At 37.5% G+C, this 18,880-nt stretch overlaps 1 protein-coding gene across 2 annotated transcripts in view; it reads left to right on the top strand.

Moving 5' to 3' along the window:
* The window catches only part of ITGA8 (integrin subunit alpha 8), a 113,133-nt gene that overhangs the window by 31,682 nt on the left and 62,571 nt on the right, over positions 1–18,880 (top strand). For both annotated transcript variants that reach the window (XM_068212074.1, XM_068212079.1), the window contains exons 14-15: positions 10,612–10,657; positions 12,524–12,631. In XM_068212074.1, coding sequence (XP_068068175.1) covers positions 10,612–10,657; positions 12,524–12,631 — 154 coding nt within the window. The remainder of the gene's footprint in view (positions 1–10,611; positions 10,658–12,523; positions 12,632–18,880) is intronic.

Here is an 18,880-nt window from a genome sequence, read left to right as displayed (position 1 = left end):
AAAATCTCTCAGAAAATGAGAAGAAGAACCCCTTACTATCAGTCAACCACCACTTCCTTAATTCATGAAGATTTGGAGCACCAAAACAGAGCTGTAAAAATAGTGCAAACACGGCACAATGGTAGCACAAAAATAGAGTGCCTTCCTATGGGAAAAGGGGGAAAAAAATAAAGGAAATAATATAGGGAAATGCAAGCCTAGGACAAACACACTAGGCAATGAAGTAAATAATCCCCGTGTCAAAGAGCTTTTCTTCTTCACCTCCTGACGGAAACGCCTAAGGGCAACCCTTGTAAAAGGAGGAAACAAGGTACTGAAGTTGGAAGGATTAGGAAGGAAGTTTTATTTTAGAGAAATGGAGTCTGGCTGACTATAGAAGGTCTAGAAAATTAGCCTTTAATTCCATGCTTCCCAAACTACTGCTTGTGCCTGTGATTCAAAGAGAGTTGTGAAAGATTAGGGAAAAAAACCCACAAAAATTTTAATCTAAGCTTTCTAGCGTGTATATTCTAAAAGCAACCATTGTCTAAAAAGAAAAATGTAATAAAATCAGATTATTCTGACTTAACACTCTCAGAAGTTCTGTTCTCAGAAATTCTGGACTGGGAGAGGAGAGACAGCTGTAATGTCTGGCTGCAGATATAAACATATATTGCCACTGTCCAAGGTGAGATTCTCCAAGCACTTAGCTCTTCCATGGCTAGAGTTCAATTGTTCAAGGCTGACCTGTATAGCTATAGCTGTGCTTGTATAATTTACTCTAGCACCTGTGCCTAACATTGTTCATGAGTCAGGCATATCCATGCTAGGAAATGGGAGTCTGAGACTTGGGAGTTACTCTGCCATTTCATGTCTAATGCACTGTATAGCATTTTCAGACCTTTTAGAGGTTCATGCCTTCTTTAAATCTGATCATAAGGTAATGTTTTTGGGAGTGGGTCACTGACCTAGAGGGCAGAGGATACCACCTGTTCATATTGCTTCTTATCACACACCACTGAGCTTCATCCTAGGATCGCTGTACTGACCCCAGCAACCAGTGCTCTTTGATCACAAGTTGGTTAATACAGTTACTAAAAAGTGAGGGTGAACCACAGTCAAATTTTTCTCCCATTGGAAAAAGGTTAAATCCTCTCTTGGCTGGGAGTTCAATTCAGACTGAGATCTATGAATTAGCCTTCTGGAGAAGAGAGGCCATTTGGTACAGGGAGTAATATCTTCCTCTCTTCATCCAAATGCCAGTATAAGCTCAGGAACAGAGAAGGAAATAGGGAGCAGATGAAAACTCCCTAGTACACGGAGCTCTTCAATGGAATGGTTTCTCTTTTCTCCTCTTCCTGCAACTCCCAGCCACCAAAGGGAGACAGTCTCCCCCATACCCACCCCCCCCCCCCCGCCCCTTTCTGGTCTTCTTTAGAAAAAGCAGAGAGAGTCTCTTGTCTCCCATGACCCCAGTTGTATAATAAATTTGGGAGAAAACTGATCATGGGCAGGTTTAATGGTGGAGTAGCAGATCAGACAAGGAAGAACATAATACAGCCATACTGACAGAGATGAAAGATCTGTCTAGCACCATAGCATGTTTCCAACAGTGGCCAACAATAGATATCCTGGGAATTGTACAGTTGTTGTGATATTTCCCAGAATATTCACCCAGCATCAACCAACCAGAATATCAAGGTGGCCCTGAGTCAGAGGTGGCACCTCCAAAATTAGTATCACTTTACAGATTTTTCTTCCATGAATTTGACCAATCAGCTATTGAACTCATGCAGACTTTTGGCACATGCAGCATTTGTCGAGAGACCCCGCTGCCCATCTGAATGTTCTGTGAAGAAGTAATTCTCACTGTGTCCAATTCAAATTTCGAACTTTCCACTGGACAGTTTCTAGTTCTTATACTGAATAGACAGCGAACAGTTCTGCAGTCCAGTTATTTTACAGACTTCCAACATATTTCCTCTATCAACTACATGTTTTAGCAATCCTGTGGAAGGAATTCTAATATATTTAATTGTGCCTTGTGCAGTGGAGAATTGCACACCAGTTCTGTTGTGCCAAATGATTGTTCAGTCTTGCCACCACTGCTGCCTCTTTACCTCTTCATACATTTTAATGTAAAGAGCAGTTAGTAGTTTATGACTTGTATATGGGTAAAGTACTGTTTCTGATAAAGATTTTACTATTGACCTGGGTTTCATACTTAACCAACATAAAAAAGAGCTGTATCTTCTCTACTGAGAAGAAAATCAGAATTAGTACTTGAAAAAACAATAATCCCCAGTACTTTTTATTGCTATCAGTAATTATGTTTGTACAAGAATATAAAGTGGACCAGGAAATGTGATCTGGGCTTGAGGCTACATGGCACAGCACAGCTCACTATCATCAGATGAAACCACTGGAACAGGATGGCAGTACCCATATTCCCTTTTGTGAAAAGTCTTTGGCCCAGGCGATTCCCCAGACCTTTCTCAGCTGCTGTCTGGGGCAGTACTAACTTGCACACACTAAAATCACAGCTAATCTGTACTAACTACACAAAAATATGGACAGTACTTACACAGTGCTCAAGCTGGTGCCCTGCCTTTATTGCACAAGCACAGGGTACAGACAGCTGTATAACTAACTAGTCAACATCTTACCTAAAAATGGAACTTTCTGTGGTAGGGTCAGCATGCAGACAGAACTGCTTTTCCTTCTTGTTAGCAGTTCTGTCAGTGGAGTGATCATCTGTTTTCAGCTGTCCTGGCCCAGATGTTGTCACTGTAACAGTAACAGATCTCTCAGCATTGTGGAAATACAGAGATTTTTTCAACAGGGAAGTCTGAGTTTTGTTACTAAGTACAACCTTTGGTTTACATCTCTGCAGCTTTCCAGGAGGGAATTCTGTAAATTGTGTCATACTTACAGATGCTCCAGATGTTATGTACCCAGAACTGTTCCTTTATCAGCACAGACAGGGGTGATAATATGGAAGTGTCTGCTTTGCAGGCTTGGAGGGAGTGGGAAACTTTCAACCCTGGGGAGCAGCAGAGACAGAAAATGGTGCTGATCATCCTAACAGCTGTATCGCTCATGCAGCTGCCCTCTCTCTGCTTGTGTTCATCACCTGCCCCAAACGGAGGGCTCCTCCTCACCTAGCTGGATTGCAATGCCAAGCAGTGGTGGTGGTGGTAATTAATGGAGGGATGCTCCTTTCTCTCTAGTCATGTAAGAAGCAGAATCTAATTAAACTTTATAGTCCAATGAGACTAGTAAAAGGAAGCAGGTTAAGCATATCAGCCAGATAGATTGTGCCAAGCCATGATGTGCAGCTTTCCCAGTCTTCTAAGCATGACACTGACAAGCTTAATACCATACTTACCTGAAATACTCAGTATCTCTCCGGTACACATCATGTACCCAGTATTTGAAGGAAAAGACCAGTTAATCCTCCTGAGGTACATCTACACTGGTAAATGAAATATGCTGTCTTTGGTTCTGAACTATCACTGAACACTCCTTGTGCACACTATCAAACTCACTTTTTTGCCAAAACAGGGTCACTGCATGCTCGCTTTTGTAGTCTAATAATTGGCAAGGGCGAACTGTGTTTGGGCTATTTTAATGATACCACTGCATATAGTAAACATACAGCATACAGGCACATTCTCTGCCACTGTTTCACTAGCAGTGACATAATTGTAACATCTTTCAGCAGATGATCCTTTTCACTGTTTTCTGACAACCCATGTTCTAAGGTCAAATTCAAAAGAGAAGATCTGATCTCACTTCTGCAATAGTAAATACTGGTTTAATGCCATTATTCTGGATTGACAGTCATAAAACAAGTAAATGGAATTAAAGAAATAAGGGAGGTGATGAGATTGAAAAAATGTAAAAGATGGGCTTTTCCCATCAGTTTAAGTGCCAATACAGTGGTAGCTGGAATTCTGTGCAAGATTCCGTGCCAGGGTGTTGACATGGCAAAGCAGCATTGTGCTGTGTCTGAGGCAATCCAAGTGAGGGCTGTAACACAATTTATATAACCATGGGATTCTCTGTAACAGCAGCTCTACTAGGTTTGCATGAGGATATTCTGAAATACCTGCCTCAGCACAGTCTTCCTGCCTGTCTTCTGTGCTAGGACATCTGGGATGCATAATAACATCTTTCAAGGCAGCTTCCACTGTCCTATAAATCTGGGGCTTTTAGGGCCCCTTTGCTCCATCCTGAGCTTTATGTGTGTTATCAAGGCCTGGAGCAGGGAATGAAGCAAAGGCATGCATTTTGAATTACAGTTTATTTTATTTATAAATTTATTTGTCTTTTTCTATTAGCAGAGTTCAATTTTCATAGGAACAAAAGAAATCCATTAATCTGTTTAATGAGAAAGAAATTTGTTTCTTTTGGCTTCTGGGCATCTGTTCAAAGCTGGCCCCTCTGAGTGCCTGGAGTCTGTGATTATCTAGGTGATGATGCTGCACTTCCAGCTGGTTCATCTATCTGTACAGGGCTCAGACATTTGTAGGCTGTAAGGTTTCCACCCTCACATTTCAGCATATGTTCAGTCACTTGATGGCTGATTATAGCTGAGCAAATAGTTTATAATGAATAACTTACTCAACTCATTAAATTTGCTTTCTTCTTGTGGCATATCCTCCCGAAGACTGGGGTTTCTTTGAATGTGTCTCTGAATCAGGATGATTTAACCAGTTTCTGTTAACAGTGTGGGTAGATTCAGAAGAGTGCTTTGGATGAATTCACAATTCAAAGACTGTTGATTAGTTAATTGCTCAAATAAATTATGCACTATTGTCTCTGGTCCCTGCCTGTTTAGATGTTTGTGTAAGTCTTATTAATTTAGGAGAGTCATTCTGGAATCAGTACCACTGAAACTTCAACTTCAAGGTATCCTACTTCAGCACAAACACAACTGTTGGCCTGTTCTTTTGGTTGTTCTTTATACTCCAGCCTTTGTCAGCACAGAGAAATGTATAAAGGCATCTTCATGCCTTGTTATTTTGGACTCAGTTATTATCTTAAGAATATCATAGTAGTTGCTATCAAACTACTTTAGAAACATTTTAAGAAGGAAAGCAGTGTAATAAGAAGACAAAATTTCCACAGAACTTCAGTAATCCAGTCTAATCTTAATAAAACATGAGTATTTAACAGCTCCATCTGCTGAGTACATTAACTCAAACAGCAGGAAGAAAATCCTCAAATTTCTTTCTGAGAGGCAAGGGTTCTTCAGATTAATAAATTTTTCTGAGAATGGTAGGCATTGTGCCAACAATATTCCAAATAGGAATCTAGTGATGATTAAATTATGAAGTTGGTCCAGGAGATTTGTGGAAGACAAACAAATTAAATCAATGAGAAGCTGCATCTGCTCTGGTAAGAGAGGACTGCTATGTGAGGGAGCCAGAACAATGGCTTGGGATCTGCCAGCAAATGCAGAAAAGCTGAAGTGCTTCTACCAGCTAATTATTTTTTCACATGAATAATCAGTCAAAAATTTAGTGACAAGCCAAGAATTATTGTGTATAAATATGTTGATTTTATGGGAAATTATTATCTGTGTAATTCATAGATATGCTTTTCTAAAATTCTTTACGATATTTTATGAAATCACAGTATTGTGCCCAATAAGAGTAAAGCAGTTGATCCCAGTAAATAGTGTTTTACTTAAGTGATAAAGCATTAACTGTCCTCTTTGGGATTTTTTTGTAATATAATGAATAATATTGTTGTGTTGTGAAAGGGATTCATTCAGACAAGAGAAGCATTGATGTGAATTAGCTTAGGTGTTACCTGTAACAGACCTGCTACCAGAATGGTTTAAAACCAGAGAAGGATTAAGGTAGCTGAGAATGACAGGATTGGATGAAAGTGACTCTGCTTTGAATGATGTCTGTTTGTAGTATTGAACTAAAATTCTTGAGTAAAGCTGGCTGTGCTGGACAGGCCTCTGTCTTCTACTATGGTCAAGCCTGAAGTGACAACCATTTAAAGCCATTTTTATTCTAGACCTTTCCTACTGAGATTTGGGTTTGTAATGCACACTGAAATCCTAGAATACAAATTGAGATACGATCATGGGCCTTTTTGGCACCTGATCTGCTGAGGAAAATAAAAAAGCAAAACAGCTCACAAAGATTCTTTTAGTAGAGTTTACAGTTAGGCTGTTTTCTCCCTTGTACAAAATTTCCATTAGCACCCATACTCAGAATATAACTGTTTTCCAGTCCCTTTTTATGCTATAAAATGAAACTGACAGACTGCAAAAAAGTTATGTTTAAAGCTGTCAGCAAATCGTTCTGAGTCCCCAAAGTTAACACTTTCCTGCCTGTGTCCTGATAGAGTTGCAGCAGGGAGGTGACTCAGCTGTGTTGTCATTTTTGGGTTTCTGACAAGTGAGGTGTTTGCCAGTTATGTAGTTGTTCACTGGTTGTTTTTCTTGGCCACTGTCCCTTGGGTACCGATATGAGGCACCGTGTCTTGGCAATTTCTCTTGGGATTGCTGGACAGGTTTCCAGTCAAGTGCAGGGTTCTGAACATGGTGCATGTTCCTCCCTGCTCAGGCTCACTGAGGCTGCATCTCTCAGAGAGAATGGGGATGACCTTTAAAAATATGAGGGAATCAAAAAAATTTCTTGAGGTAATAAATTAATGAGTCTTGTTGAGACTGGAAGTAGGACTTTGTTGATCTTCCTACGTCTTTCATTTGGTTGAAGGTTTTGTAAGCATTACAAGTTTCTGCCCTTTATCACACAGTGTTTCAGGTTTGGCACAGTCACATGGCAGAAGGTGCAAGTGAACCCACAAGCTTCCAAAATCCAGTGTCCCTTTCAGTACCATCATCTTAAATTTTTATGATAATTTTATCTCAGAAAGTAGACTTCTTGCACCACACAGCATCTTGCAACCTTTCTCTTCAGAGCTAAATAAATTTGAAGTATTTGAAAAATGCATTAGGATTGTTTTAGCTTTGTGCAGTGCCCCTTGACTTCAGTTAAATATGTCCCAAAGACACTTGTTTCAGCATTAAGCTTTGTGAACTCCACCAGTTGGGACTTTAATGCATACAACCCGCAAGTTGTGTTAAAAATGGAAGTTTAAAATTCCTGTGGAGTCACTCTGTGCTTGTTTTCTTAATTTTTGCGGTGTGGTTGTGACCCCACAGCTCATTTATTCCTCAAAAGCAATGAGGCAGAAGCAATGAGTGCTGATGCCAACACTTCCTTACAGATCTTGGCTTGTCTGCAGGTGAGCAGCTGATAGAAAATCTTCTCAAACAGACAACGAAGGCAAAGTGATCGTTTAACTAAGCCAATGAGGTCCCTCATCAACCCAGAAACATGAAATATGAGAAAAGAAGAACTGAAGGAGATTTTGTGATTCTTATACTTTTTCGTCTTTGTTTTTATGTTTTAATCACACATTTTAATCTGAGCTTGAAAAAATCCCCTCACTGATGCAAAGGAGTAATCATAGGCTTTTCTTCAGGCTCTCTTTGGAAGGGTTGTAAGGAGTTAAACTGGTTTTATTCAGCTGGTTTCTTTTGCTCTGTAATTGCTTGTTAAAACCTAGTTTTTCAGCTAGTGACCTTCGCATCAGTGATATTGCATGTATAGCATTAACAAGAATTAATAAAGAAAACTTTTATTTTTAGAAGGAGAAAGTTGCCAAAATTCCGATAATTTAGTCTTTTCATGCATTTTTTTCATAGAAATGATTAGTAACTTTTATTCTATGGAACATTCAACAAATTCCAAACTTCTGCTTATAAAAGTGCTCTGATTGGATCTGTATTCAAATTTCATACATTTGTATCAACAGCAAAAATGATCTTTTCCATTTATGGGCATAGGAATTGCACACCACAAAGCAATGAAAAAAAGAAGATACAGATTTTTTTTTTGCTTTGTCTTGTTCTGTTACTTTGCCTGTAACAGAACAAGACAAAGCAAAGAAAAATCCCTAATTAATCTTCCAGTGAATGCTCTGTTTGAATATATAATCATTTTGTCCTTACACTAGATTGTAGAAGTTACTACTGGCTAAATATGGGGGGTTTTTTGCATATTCATTCTTAGTTACACTTTCTCTGCTCAGTAGTTTTCACTCATTCAAGCTCTTTGGATCAAGAATAAGCATGGCTTAGACCAGAAAACAAATGACATGTCAGGGTAAAAGTAAGAGCCTCCAAACAAGAGCAGGATGAGCACAGTCCTGGCTGCCCTCAAAGTAGTCTCAAATAGGGCTTGTGTGGTGGTGCCATGATTGAGGATCCTCATCCTATTTGCTGTGTCTCCAAATCTGCCTGAAGTGGCAATGAAGAAAGACTGCTCATGGAAAACCAGGCTTTTTTTGGTGGCTGAGGCCTATATTTGCTCCTCTAGACCCATCACCCTCTGTATTCAAATAAGCTGGGCTCTGTCCCAAAAAAACCCAGGAATTAACTATTAAGCAGATGTACAAAATCCTCTTTAATATTAAAGTGGGGATGCCAAGATAGCGGGTACCTTTGCACAGCAGTACGTACTGAAATCGCATTCACTCACACTAGTGAGGCCAGCTGTATCTAACAGACTCATTCTTCTCACCTTCAGATTCTAACAGGCTGCATTTTATTAACCTTACCCAAGTTGTGTGTTTAACCTTTATTTTTTAATGAAAGAGAGTATTATGAAATCATCACTAGGCCAAGATCTGAATAAGTCTTGGCTATCTACCTGTTTTGTCTCTTACAACATAACCGTGAAACCTTTTGAATTACCAGGTCTGGTATGAAGCAGCACATATCGTCTGTTACAGAATTCACAAAAAGTGCCCAGCTGGGAAGAGCAGAACAGAAACCCTTTCCCTCTTGTCTTCCACTTTCTGTTCATAACATAATGTTTCTTTTTCCTTAAGAAACAAGAAACAGAAGAAAACCCCATGAAACACAAAACTCACAAAAACCCCTTCGAACACAAGCAAAATAAAAGTTAGCAAAATATTAAATCTTATGGGGGGTTACTATGGCTGCCACTGTAAGTGAGCTGCCAGGAAAAGTTCTATTTGTGTGTGGTGCAGCCTTCATGATGATGGCTTTGTCTCAATTAGTTGTTTATTTAAGAGGAAAACATCTTTAGCTTTTGGTACTGTGGGCAAGTTGTCTATAAAAGCTGCTAAAGAATACGACATACAAATGTCCCAAAAAGGAGATAAAAACACTTATTTTCTTCTGCTATTTAAAGTGTTCCTGACCCTGAAACATATTTCTCTAAGGCCAATGAAATTAGAAAAATGTAAATGTTGTACAAAGAGAGGATCAGACCCATAAACTGTCCATGTCTGCTCCTGTTAGGACATTAATTAATGTAATTCGGTGAAGGACTGGCTGTTGCCCATGTGAAGTATTTGTTTATACTTTTTTGTGAAGTCTTGACCATCTGAAAGACAGAGGAGCACTAGAAAATACACTGCCAGCCCTGGACCAAACCCATCCAGATAATTACCAGCAAAGCTTCGTATTTGCATCATGCTCAATGACTTCAGGCCTTCTTAAGCAAACCAGTGCTCAGCTATAGAAGAAGCAAGTAAGGGTGTGTTTACAATCCTAACTACTCATTTAATTAACTTATTTGGATCAATTTAGGTTGCCAGTCTGTACCACTGCAAGGTCTGCTGTAAGGCTCAGTCTTCTGAATTGGATACATGTCAGTCATATTGAATGATGGCAATAGTGGAGTGAAAGCTGTGCCCAGATGGACTCTGGGGGCTTTGAAAATGAAACAAAGCTCATTCCAAAGGCAGAAGCAGCAGGAAAGTTGATCCTTATTCCTGGGTTGGCTCCAGTTTTTCTCCAGGAGGCCCGAATGGATCCAGCAAGCCAGTCTGGATCTTTCCAGAGACCACTATGTGGGGACTCCAGGCAAAAAGAGGAAATATTCTGGCCTGTAGATGCCCAGACATAGGCCAGTGACCACTGACAAAGACATGCCCAAGTCCCAGTGTAGCGCCTGTGTTGTTGACTCCATCTGTCAGGGAAAATGACAGCTTTAGATGGATAACTGTTGTAAGCCTTAGCACTTATTGCTACAAGGCTGGTAACATTAGAAACTATCAGATCAGCCATCCTCTGACCTTGCATTGTATGTATTTGCACAGAGATGTAATGCCTAAATTAATGAACAAATTGCTTAAAACACAATGCAGGATGGAAGAATTGTCAGGAAGGAACACCATAAAGTTTCAACATGACTTAGATGAAACTGGCAAGAAATTGTTTTGCAGCTCTTCATTTAATGGATAGTTAGGAATTTGGAATAAAATGCATCGAGTTTAATGGCATTTTTTCCCCTATAATACAAGTTGGAGAGAAGTGAGATTGTGGCATGGGTGACATTGTGTTAAACAGTTTAGCAGTTACTGGTTACAACTGAGACATTTATGACACCATCTCTGACATGTAAAATATTTTCCTTCAGGTACACTTGTGAAGAAAACTGCTTAGAAAGGAATTGTCATATTTATTTTATGTTACTGCAATGTTAATGTAAATAATGTAATTTATGATGGAAAAAATGTATGAGAGATTTCTGTATAGCTGTTTTGAAACCATTTTGGTTTTTCCAGATTTAATTGTGGGTGCATTTGGAGCTGGAAAAGCAGTTGTTTACAGGTATGTGGTAAATAAAATGGATTTGCTATTTCATAGCCTTGGTGGGCAATATTAAAATTAAAAAATGTCATATTCCTGTTTCCCTGTTGCAGTGTTTAAAAGGTGGTCATTAGAGATGATAAATTAAACGTCTTTTGAGAAACATATTTTTTTCCCATGCTCAAAACCTGTAATTTTCAGTGAAAATTCCATGCTTAGGCTTAGCTCAAGCAGCTTCTGGAATGTTTTACTCTTTAGTTAATTTTAAATAACAAATTTAAAAGGTTGCAAATTAATTTCTTTCCTGGGGAATTGGTGCTACTAAGAAATTTTAATGTGACCAATCTTCAGAGATTATGTATGTTAAGACATGAACCATTTATTGAAAATAAAGACTGCTACTTTTAGCCTCAGTTTAAAAAAATGCACAAGATCCCATTTTACAAAACAAAAAGTTGTTGCTGGCTGTGGAGTTTCACTAAATGCACTTTTTGATTAGATGTAAAATTTAAAGCTACCAAATAATAAACATTTACATAAAATCTGCTAATGTTCACTTTGTCCAGCCATGCTGACAGCTCATTTCATTTAAGTATTCACCATCCATTGCTACAACATGTAGTCATATTTCTGATTCCTGTCTGGCTTCTTGTTGTCTGTATTCCTAACAGCACCTGATTGAGCACTACTTCCCAACTGAATGTTTGTGACAGCAGAAGAATTTTGTAAAACAGGAATGTTTGCTCATCTCAGCTAATGCTGTAGGTGCAGTGAGAAGTCCTGATTTTCCTTCTCGCTATGAAAGAATCATGCAAATACTTTGCAATGCCATGAGTGACTGCACAGGATGAAGCATTGAGGAATTAGATCAACTGTGTATTTTCAATAACAATAAAATGTGTTCTATTTAATTTAATAAAGTGAATAGCAGGAGGCCATTTCCTGGCCAGAATGTATCAAATATGCAACTTGTCATACTGTTGAAATAGAATTTTATTACTGAAATTTTCTAGGCAAAAAAAAAAAGGTTGTCTCTGTTGCAAAAAAGTGAAGAGAGTAATTTTATTTTTTTAATGTCCTGCTGAAGTAATATAAAGAAGTAATCCCAAAAGCTCAGATATGGATTAAAATCTCAGGAAAGTTAGAAAACCATGATCATGTAAGTTACTGTAAATAGTATTGCTGTCTTAAAAAAACAGAATCTGGACATGTTATTATTTTTCTTTTAAACTGCTTGCAGTTATAGATTGTCTTATCACTTACTAACAGCTTTGGAGGGATGGTTTCTGTCACCAGAACTGTATATTCATGTATTCAGCACAATTTACTGGTGATTATTCTTGGTTTACAAAGTCAGTTGTCTCCAAGAAATTTCAGACAGAGTTTACTTCATTATTGGCCCAAGGTAGTATACACCAACTTCTATTTCAACCAAATCATGTTTATTTTTTTAAGTGTCTTGAAACAGGCATAGTAAGTTGCAATATATCATTATTAATGGAGACAATACAAAATAAATCTGCAAGATGGCCAAAGGACTGCTGTAAAACCCAAAAAGGCAAAATCTGTCCATTTGAGAAAACTCAATGTGATGAAATGTGTCTGATGTGCCTCAGTCCTTGGATGCATCTATTACTTAAACATAGGGTACTGTTTCTGTGATGTGTTAACATGAGGGGTTTTTTTTGTGAATCTCAGTAGGATTCTGATGGGGAAAAAAAATAAAAGGTTCTTTTGGCTATGAGCAGCATTATAAAACTGTGTTCTCCCATGTAACCCTACATATCTGGCTTCTTTGCAGCCAACTCCGTTCAGTGTTTTCTCTGCTGCAACTTAGGTATTAATGTGCTCCTTCTGAACATGGTGAACCTTATTTCTGTCCCCCAGAGCCAGACCTGTTGTGACAGTGAATGCTCATCTTATTCTGAACCCCATGATCGTGAATCCAGACAATAAAACTTGTCAGCTTCCTGGCTCTCAGCTTTTGGTGGCCTGGTAAGTCCATGATTACTCAAAAAATATCCTTATCCTCTTTCTTGAATAACTTCCTGATCCTTAATTTTATTGCAACTCTTTGTTGAGCATGTTCAAAGTTCAGTTAGTTGAAACATACTCTGAGCACAACAAACTCCCCCTACACAGAGATCTTTTTGGTATTTTCCAGTACTTAGCAGATTGTCTAACTAATTGTGGTAGGTAAAAGCTGAGTCCTTTGATACACAGAGTCTCCTTCTGCTTAGGAGGATGCTCAGTGTCTCCTGGGCAAGCTGCAAAGTTAAATGCAATGTTCAGATGAATGAAGCATGAAACATCAAAAATGGACAAAACACATAAGCAGTCATCTGTTTGTTGACAAAATGTAGCAGTGAAAGTGATGCAGAGCTGGTGGGCCCACCATTTTCTCTTGGAGAAAGACAGATCTTAGTCCTTTGTGGGAGAGAGAAGAGATCTGGCTGGCCATCCTGAGAAGTTCACAGGATGTTGTTTCTGGCTGTCTTTGGTCAGAGGAAAGTTTTTTTTAGCACATTTAGCACACAGGACAATGTTTCAACCATCCTTAAAAGAGAAACCCTCACCCACAGTAGCATTTAACTTTGAATATTAAAAAAACCCAACCAAACATTAAAAAAAACCACAAAACTTTGGAGCTAATTAAAACAATTTAAGATCAGTTACAAGTACAAAATACTTGTAGGGTATTTGGAGGCTATCTAATAGCAATAACACCACATAAAGGCACATTTACTTCACTAGAAAAAAGTCACTTTGAAAGGACCCCAGGAACAGTTGACAAAAGAGGCTATTGCAAATACATAAGATACTGTTTAAAAGTGGAAATCATAACAAATGAGGAAACTAAAATCTAAACAAACTAATCAAAACAAACAAATCTAAAAACTAAAATCAAAACAAACAAATAAGGAAACTAAAATCAAAATAGCATAAACATGTGCAAGTTGAATATAAGATGGTAGTAAGTCTTGCCAGAGTAACTGTGAGGAACAGATTTCTAAGATGTAGAAACATTAGAAGCAGGAAGCCTGCCAGGACGTGGGCTGGACAAAAACAATATTAAGGTGTAAGGGAGGACTCCAGAAGATAACATGAATGCAGAAATTTTGCACTGCTTTTAAGCCAAAGATGGTCAGAGGATTTCCTCATATTAGAGACATTCTTTACAGGAGATGAGTCCTAAAAATCATCTCAAATGTAAGATTCAGAGAAAGAGTCTTAAGAATTAATTGATAAATATGAACTATAAAACATAATCATGAGAAGCAGTTCTTTTAAGAGCCATGGAGACTCTTAAAGGAACTAAAATTTGATACACTTAAACCAATAAATATGTAGGATTCTAAAGCATCTGGGATGGGGTTGTCAAGAGATTTTCACTCTTGTGCTGTTCTTCTACACTTTATGGGACTTCTCATATTTTTTATCATGTTCCTCATTTCTACATCCAGGGTAGAATATTGCCCATCTACAGAGCAATGTAGAAGGCACCTTGTGGAGCTATGCAAACCCAGAACTTTACAAAGCTTTGGCCTTTCTGGATTTTTTTTGATTCAGTTAGCTTTTGTTTTAACACTTGGTGTAAAAATAAACTTGAAATACAGACACTTGGCTGAAGCATGTTCATTGATCCAAATTATGTTGTTTCACAACTCCAGATTTTAAGACTTTAAAAAAATGCTTAATGTCTTAATAGAAAATATTTGAAACCTTAACAGTTACCAACAGGTGTTGAAAGAAAAAAGGGGGCTTTTTTGCACAAGAGGAAAAACATCTCTGTTAAAAAACATTCTTGCTCTGAGATATTTTTTAGAAAAGGAAGGAAGACATGCATACTCCTTTAACACATTTTTTGTTTTACTTACTTCTCCACTGCAATAAGCTAAAAGAAGTTTGGTTCATATCTACAAGAGCTTTAATAGGAGCATAATTTAATTTCTGTCTGCTTTATTCTAAAATAATATTCCCTAAAGATTTAGTTCATGTTATGAAATGACTGAAGAACAGCTGCTGTTTTCCTCACTGCAGTTTTTTTCCTTAGTTGATATAAGCTTGTGTTGTACATATGAAAACAATTAGTAGGGAAACTCCAACAGGCAAAGAATTCCTCAGTCCCATGGGACAGATTTCTGTATCTCATAGCCAACTGTGCAACTTGTGTAAAATTCTACTGACTGACGCTGCAAAATTAGAATGAAAGGAAACCTCCTACCAGAAATGTTTCAGGAAGTGTGTGTGCATGAATAATGTGGATTATTGTAAGTTTCCTAGTATTAGGAAAATATTATTTCTGCCATGATATAAATTGCAAAGCAGAAGCAGCAGAGGAAACATGCACAAAAAGTCAGTTTTATGCACAGCTCAGGAGAACTGTCCTGAACTTCTAGAAGCATATAATTCATTCTCTACTGTGTGTAAAATGTGTCTGAATTCCCAATACTAGCAAATCTGTAAGAAATTCTGCAACTTTGAAGGTGTTAAAGAATATGGAAAAAGCCTTTTCTTCCTCTAAGTATGAAAAATTAAAGTTAATATCTGTAAAAAGAGGTAAATAAATTAAATATTTTCATTTTTCAAAACCTCTTTCCACATCATGTGATTTATTATGTTCCAGATTGGGCTCTAGCTATCAGGAGGCCTAATTTATCTATGCATTGGTATTTTTATTATCATTTGAGGTCTGATTATCCACTAGCTACCTCATGTATTTGTTCTTAAATTGCATCTACAAAAGTTTTTTACTCACCTCTCACTAATTTAAGGTGAATAATATTAATTCTATTTTGCAGAGGAGCAAAGTCAGAGAAGTTACCTGACTTACCAAAAGTTGCATAGAAGTGTCCAATCATGAGAAAAAGTCAATTTGTAGCATATATTATAGAATATATTTTGCATATATATTTTTATATTTATATTTTTATACTTGTAGACTACATTTTTTATTTGTAAGTGCTTTCCTGTTTGGATGTCTGATTTGAAATGTGCCTTGTAGGCTATCCACCTTCTGTAAAATCAGAAGCAGAGAGCTTAAAATTTCTGATCTTCAAGTTCCTACTATCAAAAAATACTTTGAAAAAATTGTAGTTCCTTTATCTCCAAATTTCTTACTATTAAAGTACTAATAAAATATTCATGATCTTGTGTCAGCTAGATTCAGTAAATGAGACACTTCTACATACACTTTAAAAAAAGCTGAGTATAAAATTCCTATCAAAGATATAAACCCCCAAAATAATGTTTCAGCAGTTCATAGCTGCATAGATTAGACTGTGTTTCTACTGCTCCTTTCTACTGCTGGTATTTTCTTTTCCCATTGACCTAATTGAAAGAGGATGTGATTTGTGCCCCATGGATATGGACCTAGGGGCCATTGTTGAGATGAATTTGTGTGGGATTTTTCCAAAGGCTGTTGGCCAGCCTGACTCCAGGGGTCAGCTAGCAAAGCCATATGGCCAAGAGTCACAAGACGGACACCTCACTCCTCAGGGGCAGTCGAAGAGGGGTAGGCAGGTGGTGTCACTTGCTACCAACACAACTGAGTTGCTGCAGAGGAGACCTCTGTCTCTGTGCCAGGTTTTAGCTTCAGTAGCCCTAGAGACATCCAAGGGCAGTTGCTTGTTTTATCTAGCAACCCAAGTGCTCCTGCAACCTGGCCATGCGATGTAGCTTAGCCCTTAGGTGCCTTCAGCATTAAAACTCTGTGTTGGTCACTGGATTAGACTTTGCCATAACAAAATCTAAAAGCAGGGCAAGTATTAGAGCATCATAATAGAAGTGTATTGACTTACTTTTACATATTGTACTTCAAAAAGGAAACTATTTTTTTAAAGGTCGTTCATCAGTAAATAATAACAGCTTCTTCTCTTCTGTGGAGATTTGTGACCTTGCAGGTGGGGTATAAGCCTTACACAGAGTGGAAGCCCATAACATTAAAGTTTACATTGCCTTTCTGCAATTATTATTCTGCATTATCCATTCTTTCTCTCCATCTGCAAACCTGGGTGCTAAAGAAATTGTTAGTAATGACAAATGATGTCTGGTAGGATCTGCTAATGCCTTGCTTTTCACCTCCTGAAGTAAATTTTCTGTTTTTTCAGCTGCTAGAGTAGACATACCAAAATAAGTTCTTTCTGGTACTAAGTGCAGTCTAGAAAATATTATACATGGGTAACTAACTTTTCCCCACTGCTGGTGATATTAGATAATTTTATTAGGGTTGACTTTTGAAGAGGCTGCTCCCATCTGTGTCAAGAGTAGTTTTGAAGAAAGGAATATTTTCAGGTTTCTTGTTCTTGTAAAAATAATTTCTGCCTACCTGAAAAACATAAAATTATTTTAAACAAACTGCTTTGTTGCCCCGAGATTGTCAGGAAAAGCTAGTGTCTTCAGTTTTAAGGCTTTCCCTCTATTTTGTAATTACATTCAAATACTATTCAAAGCATAATCTCATAGTGATGACAGACACAGCAGAATAAATGTGATGTGGGGATCTCTTCAGAGAGATTGATAGCACATAAAAAGTTTGTATGTGTTATGATGATGGACTACTTCCCATTTTTTCCTTACTTGCTGAAGTTTTCTTCCTTTGATTGTTAATTGTGTTGTTTGGTTCATTGTCCCTACAAGCAAGCTCAAAAGCTCAGCTGTTTTATTTCTTACTGTGCCTAGGAGTCAGATCTCAAATCTCTATAAATTCTTTATACTCCTGTCTTCTTTTGTGGTCTGTCTTTCCATCTGCTTTTCTTTTTCTTGATGGTAAAACATCCCTCAACATCTCCCCAGCATCTTCCTGTTGAAGTGATGAGAGAATCTAAATTCATCTAGGTTTGCAATTGAAATCTTTGATGTCTTTAGCACTATTTCTGAACTAAAAAATAAAATCACAAATGTGTGCTGGAATTCTGCTAAAACCATAGTCTTTCCTCTTGTGTGGTCAGAGTGTGGGAGATTATCCACTTCAGATTTTTGGTTTTTTCTCTGCCACTCCCCTTTTGACATGCTCTGCCTGGAGTGAAAGGAGTAAATCTTGACTCTTACAGTAACATTTGAGAACATGACTTCAGTTATCAAATATGTATTATGAATTATTCTGTTCATTGCAGTAAATAAAGCATACACTGAAATTGTTCTGTTTAACAAGTAAAGCATTCCAAGCTGCATTTTTGAACACAACCTTTTTTCAAACATGAGAGGGCAAAATTTAAATGACTCCTCCAAAGCAAGATAACTGAGTTTAATACAATGGCAGCTCTTGAGTTTATATTTGAGAAAATATCCTCTTACTCTGACATGTGTGGCCTGTGAAGTCTGATGTCTAAATTGCATTCATGCAGTTACAAAAGATTTCCTCTTTTTAATTATTTTGTCCTTGTGTATTTGGAAATAATTGGTTCTTCCTGTATTGACTCATAATTGTAAAGAAGTAGGAATATGAAAAATTTGCACTTTCTACATGGACTGGAATGACTATTTGAAGGCTACAGTTTAGCAGAGATTAATGGTATTATTGCCTTCTTGTTTCTCAAGAAATAATGAGAGAATTTTCCATTAAGGTCATGAGAGTGAAACATATGCCAGATGTGGCAGTTTCATTGCACCTGCCAGAGGAAACAAACATGCAGTTAGAATGGGATTATGGGTTGGTTTAAAGGTTGTGTTAGTGGTTTTGTATCCACTGCATGGGAACATTATTATACAGTATAACAGTAGTGAGGAGATCAATATCAATGAATAATGCAATTTTTTTTTATTTAACTCAAGCTGATTTTAATGCTGAGCTACAATTTGTTTTCCATATACAGACCAAAACATTTTATGAAGCCATGAAAATTTTCTTTAAGAATGATTGGTAACCAGAGACACTTGCAAGAATCTTTTACCTGAGCAATTTTGTTACATTATACAGGATTTCATTAGGAATTATGGTATGCAGAACTAAGTCTATGTGGCAGATGACAGCAGAAATCAAAAATCAATAACATCTTTCCAGTGACTGATTTCTTGTTTTGCCACGTCAGGGACGTACACTCTGCTAATTGCATCAACAGGGATAATTAATACTATTTCTCATAATTTGTGAAAACTTTTTCAAAATGCAATTCAGTTAAACATTTATAAAACTTGCATAGATTCCTTACAAAGTGAAACTTGTCTATAACCATTACTTTTTTTAGGGTTTTTAAAATTAATTTTTATGTAAGTTAAAAGTTCGGATCAGAAGGTATCAGCCAA

This window comes from Anomalospiza imberbis, chromosome 1 (assembly GCF_031753505.1).
Source record: "Anomalospiza imberbis isolate Cuckoo-Finch-1a 21T00152 chromosome 1, ASM3175350v1, whole genome shotgun sequence".
In the NCBI taxonomy this organism is placed as follows: Eukaryota; Metazoa; Chordata; class Aves; order Passeriformes; family Viduidae; genus Anomalospiza; species Anomalospiza imberbis.
This window is presented reverse-complemented; position numbering and strand designations above follow the sequence as displayed.